At 44.0% G+C, this 16038-nt stretch overlaps 2 protein-coding genes across 4 annotated transcripts in view; both read left to right on the top strand.

Moving 5' to 3' along the window:
- Positions 1 to 4289, top strand: part of LOC141438460 (double-stranded RNA-binding protein Staufen homolog) — a 23600-nt gene extending 19311 nt beyond the window's left edge. Inside the window, 3 exon segments of the mRNA XM_074102342.1 lie at positions 1792 to 1929; positions 4038 to 4149; positions 4270 to 4289. Of these exon segments, the coding sequence (XP_073958443.1) occupies positions 1792 to 1929; positions 4038 to 4149; positions 4270 to 4289 (270 nt within the window).
- Positions 4290 to 4579: 290 nt separating this feature from the next.
- Positions 4580 to 16026, top strand: LOC141438297 (double-stranded RNA-binding protein Staufen homolog 2-like). 3 transcript variants are annotated; one of them, XM_074102122.1, is made up of 14 exons: positions 4580 to 4707; positions 5235 to 5336; positions 5435 to 5612; positions 7429 to 7639; positions 8461 to 8489; positions 8559 to 8588; positions 9177 to 9307; positions 10545 to 10742; positions 11196 to 11415; positions 11977 to 12098; positions 12435 to 12531; positions 13322 to 13440; positions 13906 to 14081; positions 14551 to 16026. In XM_074102122.1, exons 1-14 carry the CDS (start codon positions 4672 to 4674, stop codon positions 14612 to 14614), a joined length of 1713 nt encoding a protein of 570 aa, XP_073958223.1. In that variant the 5' UTR covers positions 4580 to 4671; the 3' UTR covers positions 14615 to 16026. The 3 variants fall into 3 exon arrangements, with proteins under 3 accessions (XP_073958223.1, XP_073958222.1, XP_073958221.1); XM_074102121.1 differs by having other exon boundaries at positions 5435 to 5561; positions 8461 to 8588; XM_074102120.1 differs by having other exon boundaries at positions 8461 to 8588.
- The last annotated feature ends 12 nt before the right edge of the window (positions 16027 to 16038 follow it).

Below are 16038 nucleotides of genomic sequence, written 5' to 3'. Positions count from 1 at the left end.
TTTGATCACATAACACACATAAATAAAACATTCCATGTCTTTGCACTGGAGCCCCTTCGGCTGTTTCACCATCCATTGATTAAATTTATTTGATGTATAAATGTGATGCCGTCTCTGTTTGTTTTGTTCAAATAGACAGAGGTGGCATTACATTTATCTGTCAGTTAAAATTAAACAATGGGTGGTGAATCAGCCCCTAAATGTACAAAAGAAGACAGAATTAACAAATATTTTTGTTGCTAGCAAAAACATGCTACCATAATCTACTATGTCTAATTTCTGCTATAAACTAACCATTATTTAATGAACACACATCAATTGTTCAATGATGTTTATCCTTGCGCACTGATATGCTGATGTCAAATGGGAAATTTCGCATTGTGCTCGATCGCCGATGACGAAATACTGAGAACAATTGAAGTAATGATATAAAATGTATAATTTAACCATTGATTGAGATTACCATTTCAAAATTTTGATAATTCCAATGGTCTACAAATATTTTTTGTCCTAATGTATTATTTGGTCAAATGATTGTTTCATATCCTTATTATAAATACAAATGTAACTTGTATCTGTTCAGTTCACGCTTAAACAAAACAATTAGGATGAAATTTGGTATGGAAATAGTTAGAGACCCTGAGAAAGAGGATAAAGGATAATTTTTATTCCAGAAAACTGCATAGCTCCCACAGGATAGTGATAAACGAATTCTCGGCAGACAGTTTACGGGAAATAGCTAGTAATAATGTACCTATGTAATAAAAAATCATACTGAATTCATTGATGTTTTCAGGAAAACTATTACAAACCAAACCTAAAGTATTCTGAACCTAGAATACTTATTAACCGAAAAAATAAATATACTGAAACATCTTTTGATATATTTAGACCTAAATATACTAGAAAATATGAAAGAAACAGTTCCATCCAATACATCTACTTGAAATTGTTCACAACACTAATATGCACATGTGCTACTTGTAAATGGACACGCTTACACCCCTAATATTAAAGCTATAATAGACTGAATATATCATAACTAACCTTTTCAACGCCATTGGGTGTTTTTGTGATTCACTGTCCACAGGAAATAAAAAAAAACTCCGTATTGGCGATTCTACACAATGTATTTGCTTTCATATTGAAAAAATGGATTATGCCTAAGATGCTCTTCTATTACTCTTGCTTGCTCTTCTATTGTACAGTGTTTGTGTGCCGAACCATGACGAATTATAAAAGAGGTCATCGGCTGCCAATAATTGCTCAATCAGTTCACCAGTTTTTAAAGATTATGTTATGTATACTTACATGTCTTTTGCCAGACAAAGTTCCATAAGAAAAACCTCATACAGACATTCACACTTAAATACCGGATTGAATGGTAACTCAACATTGACACTTTCTACCATCCACAATATAGGTTTAACTAAATAGAGTGGAGACTGCATTCATATGCAAATATTGTGTAATTTGTTGATGCGTCGAGGGTCACTTGCGGCTCCTTTGTAGCAAACTGGTCGTGAATGGTCCCACAATGGAACATATGACGGCCGCTGTATTGATTCGCGGAGACCGAATGCGATTTCTTTCTCAACCAGAGTAATATATCACGTACATTGAATGGGTCGTCAGTTGAAATAACAGTCTGTTGTGCAGGCTGCCGGGAGCTGACGTTTCGCGCTTATTTTCCAGTGCTACTGGTACTGCTACTACTGTGAAAAGTTGTGCTGTCTTCAGATGGTTTTTAAGTAAGTGTTGTGTGTTAGGGTGCCGTTGGGTCCCGCGCAGGGCGGCGGCATGGGCGCGCACGCGCAGCTGGGCCTGGGCGCGATGGCCGTCCCTCCGCCGCATCACGCGCCCGCGACGCGCGCTCCGCATCCCATCCGGCCAATGCATCATCCGCAACAACACCATTCTATGCCACCAGTGAGTACTAACCACGCATTAATTTTGGGGATATCCTTAAATTACGAGCCAGCCAGCTAATTATCCAATCATGTCTGAAAGAAAGTTCTAGGCATATTTTTTCGGCAGGAAGTAGTCTAAAATTGTCGAGGCAGTCTACCTAAAATTCACGACAATACAAAGGGGGAATTTGGATCATGTCGGAAAGTCGCTATAATGAAGAATGAACACCTCTTTCTATTTGGCCAGCTGCAACCAAATCTACAGTCAGCGCTAGCCAGTTTTAAGTTTTATTCTATCATAGAAATCAAACGATGTGAACCTGTTTGACGGTAGAGTAAATATCAGACTAGGACTTCGGTTACACGCTCTTTCTGGCGTCAGTTCAGTCCATCATTCTGGTTTTCTGTCATTCATAACGGATTGACGAATATATTGATTTTCATCAGTCTGGACTATCAGTCCGTCAGTCTGAGAGGGTTACACGGTAATTCTGTCGTCATTCTGACCAGAATGATGGATGAACTGACGCCAGAATTAGCGTCTAAGCCGAAGCTAAGAAGTCTTAAAGCCAGAGAGTAATACAGTTCTCGTGATTACTTACATACCCTTAAATACTACACTCTAATGAGGGTTTCTTGACAGGTGAAATATTGCTAGATGGCGTTAGTATCGAGGGCTCCGTTTGACGTTACAGTCTTGCTTGCGATTGGCTCATTTAGTTGTTTAAACAATCACGCACGCGTGACGCAGATGTCAAAGGTCTCCCCAAACATATTGGGGTATGGCATGTTTTCTATATTTCATTTTTCCTTTTCACTACTCCCTTTTATGTTAGCATGTTTAAAAGTCTCATTTCCCAGTTTAAAAAAAAGATCACTATCGTCCGTGTGCCGTCCATAACATATGTTATTTGTTTTAGGTCTCCTATCTGTTCCTTCCCCAAGATCAAAATTTCATAAACCGAACATTCTCCTCATGTGCGTAATGTCGCACATGAGGAGAATGCATTGGCAAAATACGTCTTGCTAAAAACAGCAAGAGTGAAAGCCATTAAAAAAAAACACGCACGCGTGACGCAGATTTCATAGGTCTCCCCAAACATATTGGGGTATGGCTCACGAGCGTTTTGCCCGCCCGTTCCAGTGTGTTATGTATGAATATTGATGCATACGAACGATGACCCGTTTCTATTAATACAAGGATGAATACTCACTTAAAAAGAGAAACTATTTGTATCAGAAGTTGACGCAAATAGTTATCGTACTTAAGCATCAATATTCATAACACACTGGAACGGGCGGGCAAAACGCTCGTGAGCCTTACCCTGACGCGCAAAAAACTATGTCCACGCAATAAGAGCGAAAAAGACGTCGATCGGCGCGACCGACGCGAAACGACGTTTACGTCGGTAAACGTCGTCTGGAGACGTCTTTTTCGCTCTTACTGCGTGGACATAAAGCGTTTTTTGATCGGCTTAAGTCGATTCCGCGTTAATAGATGTGGGAAGACCCAAAGTTGTCAAACAGACCTCAAGATACTAGCGCCAACCAGCCTGTCACAGACACTCTTATTATAGAAGCGTCGTTATCATCTAAAATCTGGGGCCATAAAACCATGTTTCGATCCTCTCGCTCGCGCTTGGGAGGTTAACGAATCTCTCGCGTACTTCGCAGCGGCTTGCGAGCGAGAGATCCGATAACCACTCAAGAGCGAGCGAGAGGATGGAAACGTGGTTTTATGGCCCCAGAGTAGAGATCATATGATAGCGACGTTGCTATACATTGGCGTGCATTGGGTCTATTCCAGGGTAGACAGTTGGTAGTTTGCGCCGCAGCAGCGCGCCACCAGCACTAGCGCGGCCTACCCTGCTACCTACGCAATGCACGCCATAGGGTAACTTCCTGAGCCCTCGCGTACTTTATAAAGGACCGATTAACACTAAGAATAACGGCCGAATGTACTTAATAAAGTACAAATTGTTTATTTAAATAAACAATTTTGAAATAATGAATGTCCAAAATAACAAAGCTAGTGAACCACACCTAGGTCTCAAGTACTACGTCTGTTAAAAAAAGTTAGGACTCAGGGATATAGCAGCTATAGTTGTGTGATGTCGTGTGTTACAGCAACAAATGAAGCCGATGCGGCGCGGCTACGGCGTGGGGTACGGGCCGGGCGTGGTGCCGGGCTACGCGCACGCGCCGCTGCAGCCGCCGCCCGCGCCGCAGCCGCAACCCGGTACACACACACACACACACGCACATCAAACGCGCAAAAAAAAAAAACTTAAATTCTGCATTTTTTGATCTGTCCTTCGCAAAAATACAAATGGGCTGGCCATGAAAATTCTTTGAGCAGACGATCTCCGCGTATTTTAAGTCATGTTAACAATAATTTGCATTTATTACGGTAAAGACACATAGATTTAATGATATTTTTATTATTTTCAGCAGTGTTACATAGATTTTAAGTGAAATATTGTATTTTGTTATTTTGTACCGAAATGAAATTGAATAAATTTTATTATTTATTAATTTATCTATGATAAAAAGTTTCTCTACTACTTATCTACGTTCAAACTTCAGTGTTTGATTTTCAATGTCATGTTTATTTATTAGCAGTAGCCCCAGCCGTGGCTAAAGAGCCGGCTGCGGCGGCAGCTGAGGCGCCAGCGGGGCGGAGGCGGACGCGCGGGCGGCGGGCGACAGCGAGGCGCGCCCGCCGCCCGCCGCTCAGGCCAACAGTAAAGAGAAGACCCCTATGTGCCTGGTCAATGAACTGGCCAGGTACAATAAGGTATAACCATACTTCAACCTTAAATTAAACCTTTGAATAGTGACTGCAACCAAGGCCCTGGTTTATTTGTTTCTCTGTGCAGCGTTAAGTCTAGAGAACTGCAGAGTCAAAATCAAGTCATCATTTTCATGTATTTGTTAGTTTTACCCCCTGCTTCACCACCTATTGATTATTTTATTTGACGGATAAATGTGATGCCCTCTGTTTGTTTTGTTTGAATAGACGGATACGTCATCACATTTATCCGTCAAATAAGATTAATCAATGGGTGGTAAAACAGCCCCAATCTTCAATCTTGCAAGTTAAATTACTTAAATTTGATGTGTTAAGCTTTTTTTGCTAGAATTGCATTCACAGCATAAATAACAATTAATTCCTCGTTTATAATTCATCTAGCTCAACACTCCTATAATAAAAAATAGCCTAGGTTCTTGACTTTTATTTAAGGTTTATCACTATCACAATTCCGCCAATCTATTACTATACTATCTTTATTGAGTAATCAGTGTTGTAATGTATTGTTTCAGATTAAGCACCAATATCGCCTCACATCAGAGACAGGACCAGCTCACAAAAAAGTATTCACAGTAACACTCCGCCTGGGTGATACTGAAGAATACACAGCTGAGGTTTGTTCACTTAACTTTACCACTTTTTTGTGTAAAATTGCTTTACCCACAACTTCGCAAGGAGTGGAGTTGTAATCGATTGAATGTTTTATGTACAGGGTTCGTCAATAAAGCGCGCGCAGCACTCGGCGGCGAGCGGCGCGCTGTCCGCGACCCAGTTCCCGCCGCCGCCGCCGCGCGCGCCGCCCGCGCACGCGCCCAACCACGCGCACCAGCGACACTCAGGTGAAAAAACACCTTGGTTCACGGTCAATAAAATACCACAAGCTCGTAGCGGTAAGTTTTACAGTCATGGCGCTGGGTGGCATGCGGATGCGGAGTTACGGACAAGAACGGAATTATATAATAACCTAGCCAATAAAAAGTTGGCAAAACCCCGACTTTGTCACTTCAAAGTTCAATATCTCTAAAACGGCTGAACCGATTTTGATGAAACATGTCTAAGAACCATCGCTAGAAAGCCTGCTTTCAAATAAAAAAAACGCATTCAAATCGGTCCACCCGTTTAAGAGGTACGATGCCACTCGTGCCACAGACAGACAGACACACATAGCGGTCAAACTTATAACACCCCTCTTTTTGCGTCGGGGGTTAAAAAGGAGTCAGGCCGCCTACAGACCTAAAGATTCTGTGCTGGTCGATCTAGAATAGGGGAGAAGAGAATTGAAATTGAAGGTTAGAATACAATAATAAATTTACAACACGTCACATACCTACCAACCCGGGTCAGCAAGAATGCCCATCAGCAGGCAATACAGCATTGCCGATCAGAGGCCGTATTTTCTAACGCGCTGACGTTCGCTATCGCATTCTCGACCTCTTTCTACCCTCATCTTATACCTACTGTGTGACAGAAAGGAGTAGAGAAAACGATTGTTATTCCAAGTGTGTTAGGCAATAACACTTCAGAAAGTTCGGGCCGGTCGGGTGTGTGTGATGATGAAGCCGGTTTCTATTCTGTTCTCACAGAGCAGAAAATAATCAGAACAGAATCGGTAGGTATGTAGCCGGCCTAAAGGGACGTTTTACAGTTGCCGGCAAACTTGTTGAGCATTAGCGACGTGGTGGGGGTAAGTTTGCGCATGTACAGTAACAAAGAGACTTTAAGGCCAGGTTATCTGGAGTCAACCACTACTGGTCATTACTGGTTCAATTATATTTATGAACCAAGCCGAATGTCAAAGATAACGGAAATCAGAAAAAACACGGTGTGTATCCGTATAAACTGATCTTAAATTCGCTCCTGCGTATTCAACCTCCTTACCGAGATTATGGTGACAAGTTTATGCGAGACTAACCTGTGACGATCCTCAATCAAAAACCACAAACATGATGCATGATGGAGCATGATGGTCAAAAACAACAGACTCTTGACAAGTATGTATTGATTGGAGGACAAGTTTTTGTGCAGTCAGACTAATTCTCTGCGTACATGTGTACCTACTTTATTAGACAGTGTTTGTTTGTTTCATGGGAAGTGGTTACAAATGCCGCTTAAGCACCTGTCAAAATTTCCGCGTAACAATACGAAACCATTACGGATTGGGTAGCACGCGGATGCCAAATAAAAGGGAAAGAGGAGTGATAGTAAACATATTGTTCGTAACAACTAGATATTGGTAGAAATGTTTCTGCATGCGACTCGCCTGAAGGTAAGCGATGCAGGCTTTATATGTTTCTGTTTGCATATCAGTTGCATGGTGTAGATTCTTTTGAATAATTTATTTTCAATAAACCTTGGTTTATTCGGTGAATGCTATGTAACGATTAACTATAGGCCCACAGTTACATTATACATACAGTGCTGGATAAATATTGACAACTGACTTGATTTTATTTCAAAGATACTAAAAATTAAACTTAACGGTTAATGAAAAATATTTTGGTTCTCAGTGTTAAAATGTGATGGTTTACTTACTTTGACCGAACCCCCCTGTAGACACTTTTTTGATGCAGAACATTGATCAATATGGACTCTTTTGTTATTTCCAGAAATCGGGTATTCACTTCACCATTTTATTAGATTGTGACGTATTGTCGCACTATTTTGAAGTCTACATTTGCTAATTTACAAGCTGTCGCGTTTCCCCAGGCGCGGTGATGCCGACAGTGGAGCTGAATGCCCTAGCCATGAAGCTGTGCCAGCCGGCGATCTACACGTCGATCCCGCCGGTGGCGGCGCCGCCCCGCGCGGCCGCGCGCCGCCCGCCCCCGTTCCGCGCCTCGCCCGTGCTGCCCGCGCCCTACCAGCGAGTGCTGGCGCCCGCGCTGCTCTACCGCGTTAGAGTGTGCGTGGGAGACAGGTCAGTACATGTGCATACCGCATGTGGATATTATAATAGCACTGACGTAGTACCTACTCTATTCACCCTGTTGTCCTGAGGTGTTGTCACGAGGGGTGCAACTACTGTTGTGCACTTACTCATCCTTGAAAAAGATCATCCGAATAGATCGAAACTAGTCGCGTCGCGACTGTTCCTGACTTTTATCCTCGTAAGTCTTCAGGTACTTACTTAATAACATATCAATTGTAAGAATACCTGCCGAATGTACTGTGGAGTACATGATTTTCAATAAAATTTGAATTTTAAAATTATAGAAATAATTTACAAAATCACAAGACTGAGGATTTTTGACTCGATCCGTAAAGCTATGTAGGATAATAACCTAACCAACAAAAAATTAGAAAACCCCCGACTTTGTCACTTCTAACCGATTTTGATAAAACATGTCTAAGAGCCATCGCTAGAAAACCTGCTTTCAAATCGGTCCACCCGTTTAAGTACTACGGTGCCACAGACAGACACACAGACACACATAGGGGTCCAACTTTATAACACCTCTCTTTTGCGTCGGGGGTTAAAAAAGTCAGGACTTACAAGGATAATCCTGACTTGAACCATAATTTTGCAAATCTGAAATTAGCCATAGCTTGTGATTTGATTGAATATTCTGTTTTGTTATCATTCATTGTTTATTGTTTTTACATTGGTGTGCTAAGTACCTACCGTTTTATTATTGTACGAGGCTTCAAGAGACGCACCTACTTCGTTACACACTCGCAAGTAAAACGACAGGCGTTGCTTCAACCCATGAAGGAATGTTAATGTTTTCTGTCTGCTAGGGCGTGGCTGGGCGAGGGCGGCACGCCGCAGGCGGCGCGGCACGACGCGGCGGCGCGCGCGCTGCACGAGCTGCGGCCGCCGCCCGACGCGCCGCCGCCCGCGCCGCCGCAGCCCGCCACACCCAACGGTAAACACACAGATTATACATACTTTCACCGCACCATTATTTGGATGCCTTGCCGGCCTAAAAAGGGGGAGGGAAGTTGGGCTTCCGGAACTTTTGCTCTTGTTGTGCAGTGCAATCTACTATTCTCAATTTAACCGTAACTATTATCGTACGTAACCCGCTGCAGCAGGGGCGGCCAACCGGTGCTCCAGTACAGAAATCCAAAAAAATAATTACATATGCTACATTTAGTACAGCTCGAATGTTAATGTGACTCGGTTTTCTTCGTTTTCCTGAAGATTCAAATGAGAAAGTAAAATGGTAACTGAAGGACCTTTTGTTTTGAATTTCGAACGACATTTTACAGTCAATACTTATTAGCCCAGGGACCATTTACAGTACCCTTGACTAACTCTCCATAGCAACTACACTTACAACTGCACTATGACTAACTACATATTCCAACTTCATTACCATTGCACTATCACTGTTGTAGTACCCCTTACTACACTACCCTTACTAACGTGACACTTACTTTCAATTATCAAAGTACTTTGAAATACCTCCAGTAAACAGTGTAATTAAAACGTATCTTTATCTTATTTGTAGGCGACGCGGGTTCGGACATTATGAACTCGGAGGTGAAGTCGCCTGTGTCACTGGTACATGAGCTGGCGCTAAAGCGGAATCTCACCGTGCAGTTCACCGTCAAGTCCGAACGCGGTCCGCCACACATGCGGGTGAGTGATTTGTCCAACTAAACAGATGGTATCATAGATGAAGAGAGAATAGAGAGAGAAACTTTGTGTAAGGGTTCCATCGCAAAGTTCTGTGTTAGTTCAAACCTCCTGGATGGAGGCCCATTCCACTTGTCCAGTATCCTTTTCCAAGTTTTTTTTTATTTCTTGCGCACACATATTGATGCGGTGAAGGAAAACATCGTGAGGAAACCTGCACAAACCTGCGAAGGAATTCAATGGTGCGTGTGAAGTTCCCAATCCGCACTGGGCCCGCGTGGGAACTATGGCCCAAGCCCTCTTGTTCTGAGAGGAGGCCTGTGCCCAGCAGTGGGACGTATATAGGCTGGGATGATGAATACCAATACCAATACCACCCAAATGTCGCGCAACACTCGCTGCCTGTCGTGCCATAAGTGATCGGCGCGCTAGAGACAGATGGCTATTCCATGGCGTGCAGTGAGTGATGCGGTGCAACTAGCGCTGCCTACCCTGAAATTGACCCAATGCATGCCTAAGCGGCTATACTGAAGTGAACAAGGAGCGTTAGGCCGCGGCCACATGAAATCGATCGACGCTCGTTTCCAGTGTCAAATCTGGTCACGTGACATATAGCGATAAAGCTGAAAATGTTGAGCTTTATCGCTGGAAAAAAAAACTTCAATTTCGGCAAAAACACTGTTTTTTTTTCATTCACTCCAATTTCTTTTATTTGTACCACTGCCACGATTGCTACTAAATGAGATTAAAGCCGAGTTTAGACTTGCAAGAAAAATTGTGCAAGTTGTATTACATTGCGGCGCTCCATTGACCATTACAAACTCGTTGGCTTTACGGTCTGCCAATGTAATGCAACGTGCACGATTTATCTATAAAGTCTAAATTCGACTTAAGAAATCAGCTTTCAAGGCCAAGATCAATCCTGCAAGAAGCCATCTTGTCGCTGCCGCTCGACGCGGCGACTCGGCGCTACTTTGATTCGCGGGAATTTAAAAATCACCTTGAAAATGGGGTCACGTGACTAGATTTATCGCTGCAATCGAGCGACGAGCGACTGCTTGTGGCCGCACCTTTAGTATCGTGAGATTCGTTGGACATTTGCATCGCGCCCGTGATCGATTAACTTAAATGAGTCAATCGCAAGTAAGACTGAAACATCAAACGGACTTCACGGTACTAACGCCATCTAGCGATATTTCGGCTGTCGAAAAACCCTAATTCTGAAAATGTTTTGTACCAGGTGTTCATAACAGTGTGCACGGTGGGCGAGATGGAGACGGAGGGCGAGGGCAACGGCAAGAAGGTGTCCAAGCGTCGCGCGGCCGAGCGCATGCTGGAGGAGATGCGCCGGCGCTGGCCGCCCGCGCTGCTGCGGGCGCGGCCCCACGAGCGACGCCGCGCGCCGCCCGCCAAGAAGAAACCACGGAACCTAATCAAGGTGACGGCACATTACTAGCAGGCGCTGCTTGCACGCCGGTTTCAATGCAACTAATTTGCAATACGTTTCAAATTGGTTTCTCAATGGTCGCGTTATGTGCGGTCTCTCAAAATTACAGGTGGCCGCACCCATCCACCGGTGGTAGCCGCTGGTGTAGTGTGTAGTGGTCTGACTAAACAATTAGTGGTCGCGTTTAGCACCGGTGATTGGTGGCCATAATGTGTGGGGGGCCCTAAGCGAAAAACACACACACGGCACGTCGGGTCGAGAGTGTGGCGGGCCTATTTACGTGGCTGCATTATGATCAATATCACACCAACGGCGGGCGCGGGGCCGCGGTGTGATGTCGTTCATATCCAGCCACGTAAATAGGCCCGTCGCACTCCTGATTCGCTCCCGACCCGCACCCGTTCTGTGTGTTTAGCATTGGTTGAACTTGGATTGTTTGTGTAGGAGGGCGGCGGGGCGGCGGAGGCGGGCGGCGCGGACAACCCGATCTCGCGGCTGGCGTGCGCGCGGCACGCGGCACGCGCGCGCTCCCCGCAGTACCGCGTGCTGGAGGAGCGCGGCGCCGCGCGCCGGAGGGAGTTCCTCGTGCAGTGCGACGCGCCGCCGCACCGCGCCACCGGCCTCGGGCCCAACAAGAAGACGGCCAAGCGGCGCGCCGCCCACAGTCAGTACACTAAATGTTGTGAATAATCTGTAGGGGTACCAGGAATATTCAATTAAAAGTCAATGAATCTTACATATATTAAACGTGAACACAAGTTTACAGTTATGACGACAGCGAGTGAATACAATGAGTTAGCGAGCCAACCTTTCCCCGGCGCCCTTCGCTCACCCGTCCGGGCAATGTGCCGTCATCTTATATTCAAGTACAATGTGCATATAAATCTTTTCCATCGTATTTTCTCGGAAACATCGGAAACGTTTGTCATGCTACTTCAGTCAGCCTCAGTACCCATCAAGACAGCATAAGGGGAAGGTCGAATCGAGAGATTAATAATCGGTATAGAGTGGTCAACACCTAAATCAAGATTCTATATAATCTGATTGTGGGGTTATAACATCTCAAGTGTGATATGCTTCAAACTCGTTGTTTGTCACTCATTTAATACAACAATTGGTAGACACTCCGGATGCCGTCGTAATCCGATTGAGATTAGACATTTCCCGATGGTAATACATGATGCGCTATATCTGTAACTTACTCATTGCGGAATGTTTGTTCCAGACGTGTTACTAGCTATGGAGATGAACGGCGGCACGGAGGGGGCCGCGCCGGCCGCGCCGCCGGACGCCGCCGTGCCCACCGACGCCGCCGCCGCACCCGGCGCCGCTGAACCCAAACGAAAGGTTATACATGTTACACTGTTGACTGTGTTTCCACCAGGGATGTATGAGGAAGCTGAGCGGTGCGAGGATGTGGGACGTTGTTACTGTTTCCACCAGAGATTATCACATGGTCAAATTTTTGCTGGTTTTTCGCAAATAAAACTTTGAATTTTATTTACTTATCAAATAACAAAGCCAAGACTCCTCTTTTGTCGCAGAAAGTTATTAAAAAATATCTACTCTTGTCCAAGTCTCTCAGGGCCCAGGGTGGGGTTCATAAGCTCCATAACGCCCCCTGGATCTGCCCTTGATAAGAAGTAGGGTAGATTTTTGACACAGTACATTGTCTGGTTACAGGAAGGCGAGGGTGGAGCCGCGGAGGTGCGGCAGCCGGTTCCCGGCGTGCTCATGATGGACTACCACTCGCGCTCCGGGCAGCCGCCACCGCCTAACGGTGGGTACCACTTGGCATTAGAGTTCCGTACCCGCAAGGTCCAAACGGAGTCCTATACAATTTTACCTGTGTGACAGATGACACAGGCGGTCACGTGAGTGGTTGCTATCATGGCTTGGGCTGTTATTCCCAGGCGGACCCACTGTAGATTGAGTACTTTACATTCCATTGAATTGCTTTGAAGAACATTTTCGAGTGTGATTTCGCATGTAAATTCCAAATAAGTTTCTGTTAAACATGCAATTTTTACTACAAGATGTTTTTGCTGACTACTTTTTATTGACTGCTTGCAAGTTGGAACCAAATTGCAAGTTTATCTGACCACTGGAAGTTGTTCGAAATGAACTAGCAAGATTTGACCTAAACAGAAAACAACGACAAATAAGTTTAATAGAATCTAGTAAAGACCCGGACGTGGGGTCCCAGTTTAAACTCGCGACTTTACTTGAGAGGCCATAGGTCAAGCTAACACGGCTTTCTTTATTCTTTCAACTGCATTATGTACTCGTAAAGCCGCGTTTTCACTTGATATTCAGAACAGTTCTGAGCGCGCAATCATTCGTTCGTTCGGTATATGGAAACAGATGTTTGCTTTTCAGAATAGCAAACATTCGCTCAAAACAAGATGTTTGTTCAATACACTAAGTGAAAACGCTGCTTAACCCTACGAGGGTGTCAGTAGTAAAAAACCTGCAATAATACCAATGACACAATGAAATAAAAATGGTTATAGATAGCGTTGGCACTGTGTCTAGACATACGAGAGGTTAATGTGTATGTGTTTGAACAGGCGTAAGTGAAGGCAGCGCGACGGGCGGCGCCGGCGGCAGCAGCCCCGGCGCCAAGGACCAGCTGATGTATCTCGCGCAGCTTCTCGGCTTCACTGTGCAGTTCTCTGACTTCCCCAAGGTAACGCTTGCAGTACATCGTTACGTGACCAGTAAGGACGTAAGAATAGAACAGTAATGCCTGGGTTGGCAATTGCGTTTAAACGGACGAGTTTGCGTTTAAATAAAACGAAGCCAACTGATGTAGTGTTTTCCTCAAAAATCCAAAACGGAATCAACAAACAAAAAATAAATGGAAATGTAATTGATCTAATAGTATTTTTTAACAATTTGCCAACTTTTTTATGAATGATATTGGAACAGAATTTTTTTTAGGCGAAATACCTAAATCTATTGCAGACACAGATTAAAATGTGTGCGTGCTAACATTTTCTAGAAAGATATCAGTTTTTGTACTTCCCACTGCTGCACACAGGCCTCTCCAGAGGGAGAGGTCTTGAGCCGTAGTTCCCACGCGGCATCTGTACTCACAGAGGATATTAATTTGAGTTTTTTACCTAATAATAATAACATGTGTTGTTGTCAGCGCAACCACGGCGAGTACCTGTCGCTGGTGTCGCTGTCGACGGAGCCGCCGGTGATGTGCCACGGCGGCGGCCCCTCCACGCAGCACTCGCACGAGCAGTGCGCGCGCGCCGCGCTCCGCGCCCTCGCGCTCATGGGGCTCGACGCAGAGCCCAACGCGCACGCGCACACTGCACAGTACGTATTTACCGAGCATTCATTATCCACTGGCGGCTAGTTTCATTCGTATTAACCATTCGTTCTGATGTTGATTTTTTTTATTTCACTAAATTATAATGGGAATTCCCACATCACCACATCTATCGACGCGGAATCTGCAAAAGCCGATAGAAAAATCTTTATATCATTTTTTATTTTTTATCAATAAGAGCGAAAAAGACGTCGCAGCATTTTAGCTCTTTTTGCGTCGACATAAAGTTATTTTCTATCCAATCTCATTACAAATTCGAGCAAGTAAATTGCCTTACAATACCAAATAGTCAAAGTTTCAGGCAGTTAAAAATTGGAGTTTTATTGATCAAACGAAACCGATCAAACGACATATCTGAATACTGAGTCACAACTGAATACTTTGTCGTCTTCGCGGAATGTTTTTGTGACAGTAAGAAGTTTTATTTGTAAGCAGCTGACCTCTTGTTTGTTGCAGGGCCCCGAGCGGGCTGCCGGGCGCCGCTGCGAAGCCCGCCATCAGCAGCGGCGGCGCCGAGTGAGCGCCAAGCGCTTCTAGTTCCTTCTAATTTACCTGTTCTCTCGGTTATGCGCAATATACACTCGTGAATATTTCACAGCGCGAAATAAAAGGTTGGGACGTTTTCCAATAGTATATAAAGTATTAAAATACACTTATCATCATTATATTTCTAGCTATGATATATTCACTGTTTAGTTTGATCTCGGGTCTTGTAACAACGTATTTTTTTTCTATCGGATTGACTAAATCCCTTTATGTTATTTACTATTTTGTTAATCATTACGATCTGTCAGAAGGCTACTTTATTTAAGTTTTTTACTCGAATGCTTAACACACTCACAAACTAGCTGTTTAGTTTTGTTTGTTATGCTGTTATTATAAATTGCTTAAGCTCATAACACGTACCCTCGTCTCGATATTGTATAAGATATCTAGTTTCATTAAAATCATAAATATATTCGCATCATACATAAATTGCTTTATATAGTCGATTTACGATAAGGACAAAGATATTAAATAAAATTATCTAGAAACGAATGTAACGAAACTGGGGCTGTGGAGCCTAGCGGAAGTTCGGGCGGGTGCGGCAGCGGTTGCCGCCCCCGCCAACAGTTGCATCATGCGGCCATGATGTCTCCTTAGTTTAGCGTAGACTCGTAGGATGCTCGCCGCGGCCCCCGCGCCGCCGCGGCGATCACGGCCTGGCCTCGATTTTAAACCACTCTAATGGGTGACGTCTCCCCCGACCCTTAGCTATGAAATGTAACTCTAGGCTTAAGACTTACTTCGACTTGTGACCCGACACGATAACGAATATTACCTTACAATGGCTAAGGTTGGAGGTCGCTTGTGACTCTAGGCTCTGTAATCTGTATCTAATGCATGTAACCATTATTAGAGTAGTGTTTGATTAATCATATCATAGCATTGTTCTTTCTAGGTGTTAATGTATTTACGATCACGCAAATACATACAATCGATCGGAGATTCATCGTAGTATTATTTCGTTGTATTTATTGTAGCCAGATGGGCCTGTGGACCGATCAGTTGTATGGGTTGTACGATTGTACATTTCATTGTAATGGGTCTGACTCACGCGGTGACTAGTTTTACTGCCGGTAAAATGAACCGCGCAGCCCGCTGGTTCGTGAGCTTCGAGCGAGCAGGCTTCCTTTACATGTTGTATTCGTACAAACGATTTTAAATCGAGGCCATCAAAACCATTTCTTCATGTAGAAAGTTGCACAAGTAACTAAACATTAAGAAATTATTATTTTTCAAAGAAAAACGCCGCAAGGGCTTTAAGAAGTGGTTTTATTTATTTTGTTCTGTGGAAATAATATATTATCTTGAGTGGAGCAAGTCCCAAGTGAACTTCGTGCTGTTAGCAACCTAGTATAAGGATTCAACAATAAAAGTTATTAAAAATTAGTCCTCTTTTAT

The sequence above is a fragment of the Choristoneura fumiferana genome, chromosome 18 (genome assembly GCF_025370935.1).
Source record: "Choristoneura fumiferana chromosome 18, NRCan_CFum_1, whole genome shotgun sequence".
Lineage (NCBI taxonomy): Eukaryota > Metazoa > Arthropoda > Insecta > Lepidoptera > Tortricidae > Choristoneura > Choristoneura fumiferana.
The sequence above is the reverse complement of the archived record's forward strand: the minus strand, read 5'-3'. Positions and strand labels throughout refer to the sequence as shown.

Excerpts from the sequence above, each read along its gene's own strand:
- LOC141438297 (XM_074102120.1), top strand. The coding sequence starts at position 4,672 with ATGTGCCTGGTCAATGAACTGGCCAGGTACAATAAG. Across the intron at positions 5,613-7,428 it reads AATACCACAAGCTCGTAGCG|GCGCGGTGATGCCGACAGTG; the intron begins GTAAGTTTTACA and ends GCGTTTCCCCAG. Across the intron at positions 14,082-14,550 it reads GCGCACGCGCACACTGCACA|GGCCCCGAGCGGGCTGCCGG; the intron begins GTACGTATTTAC and ends TGTTTGTTGCAG.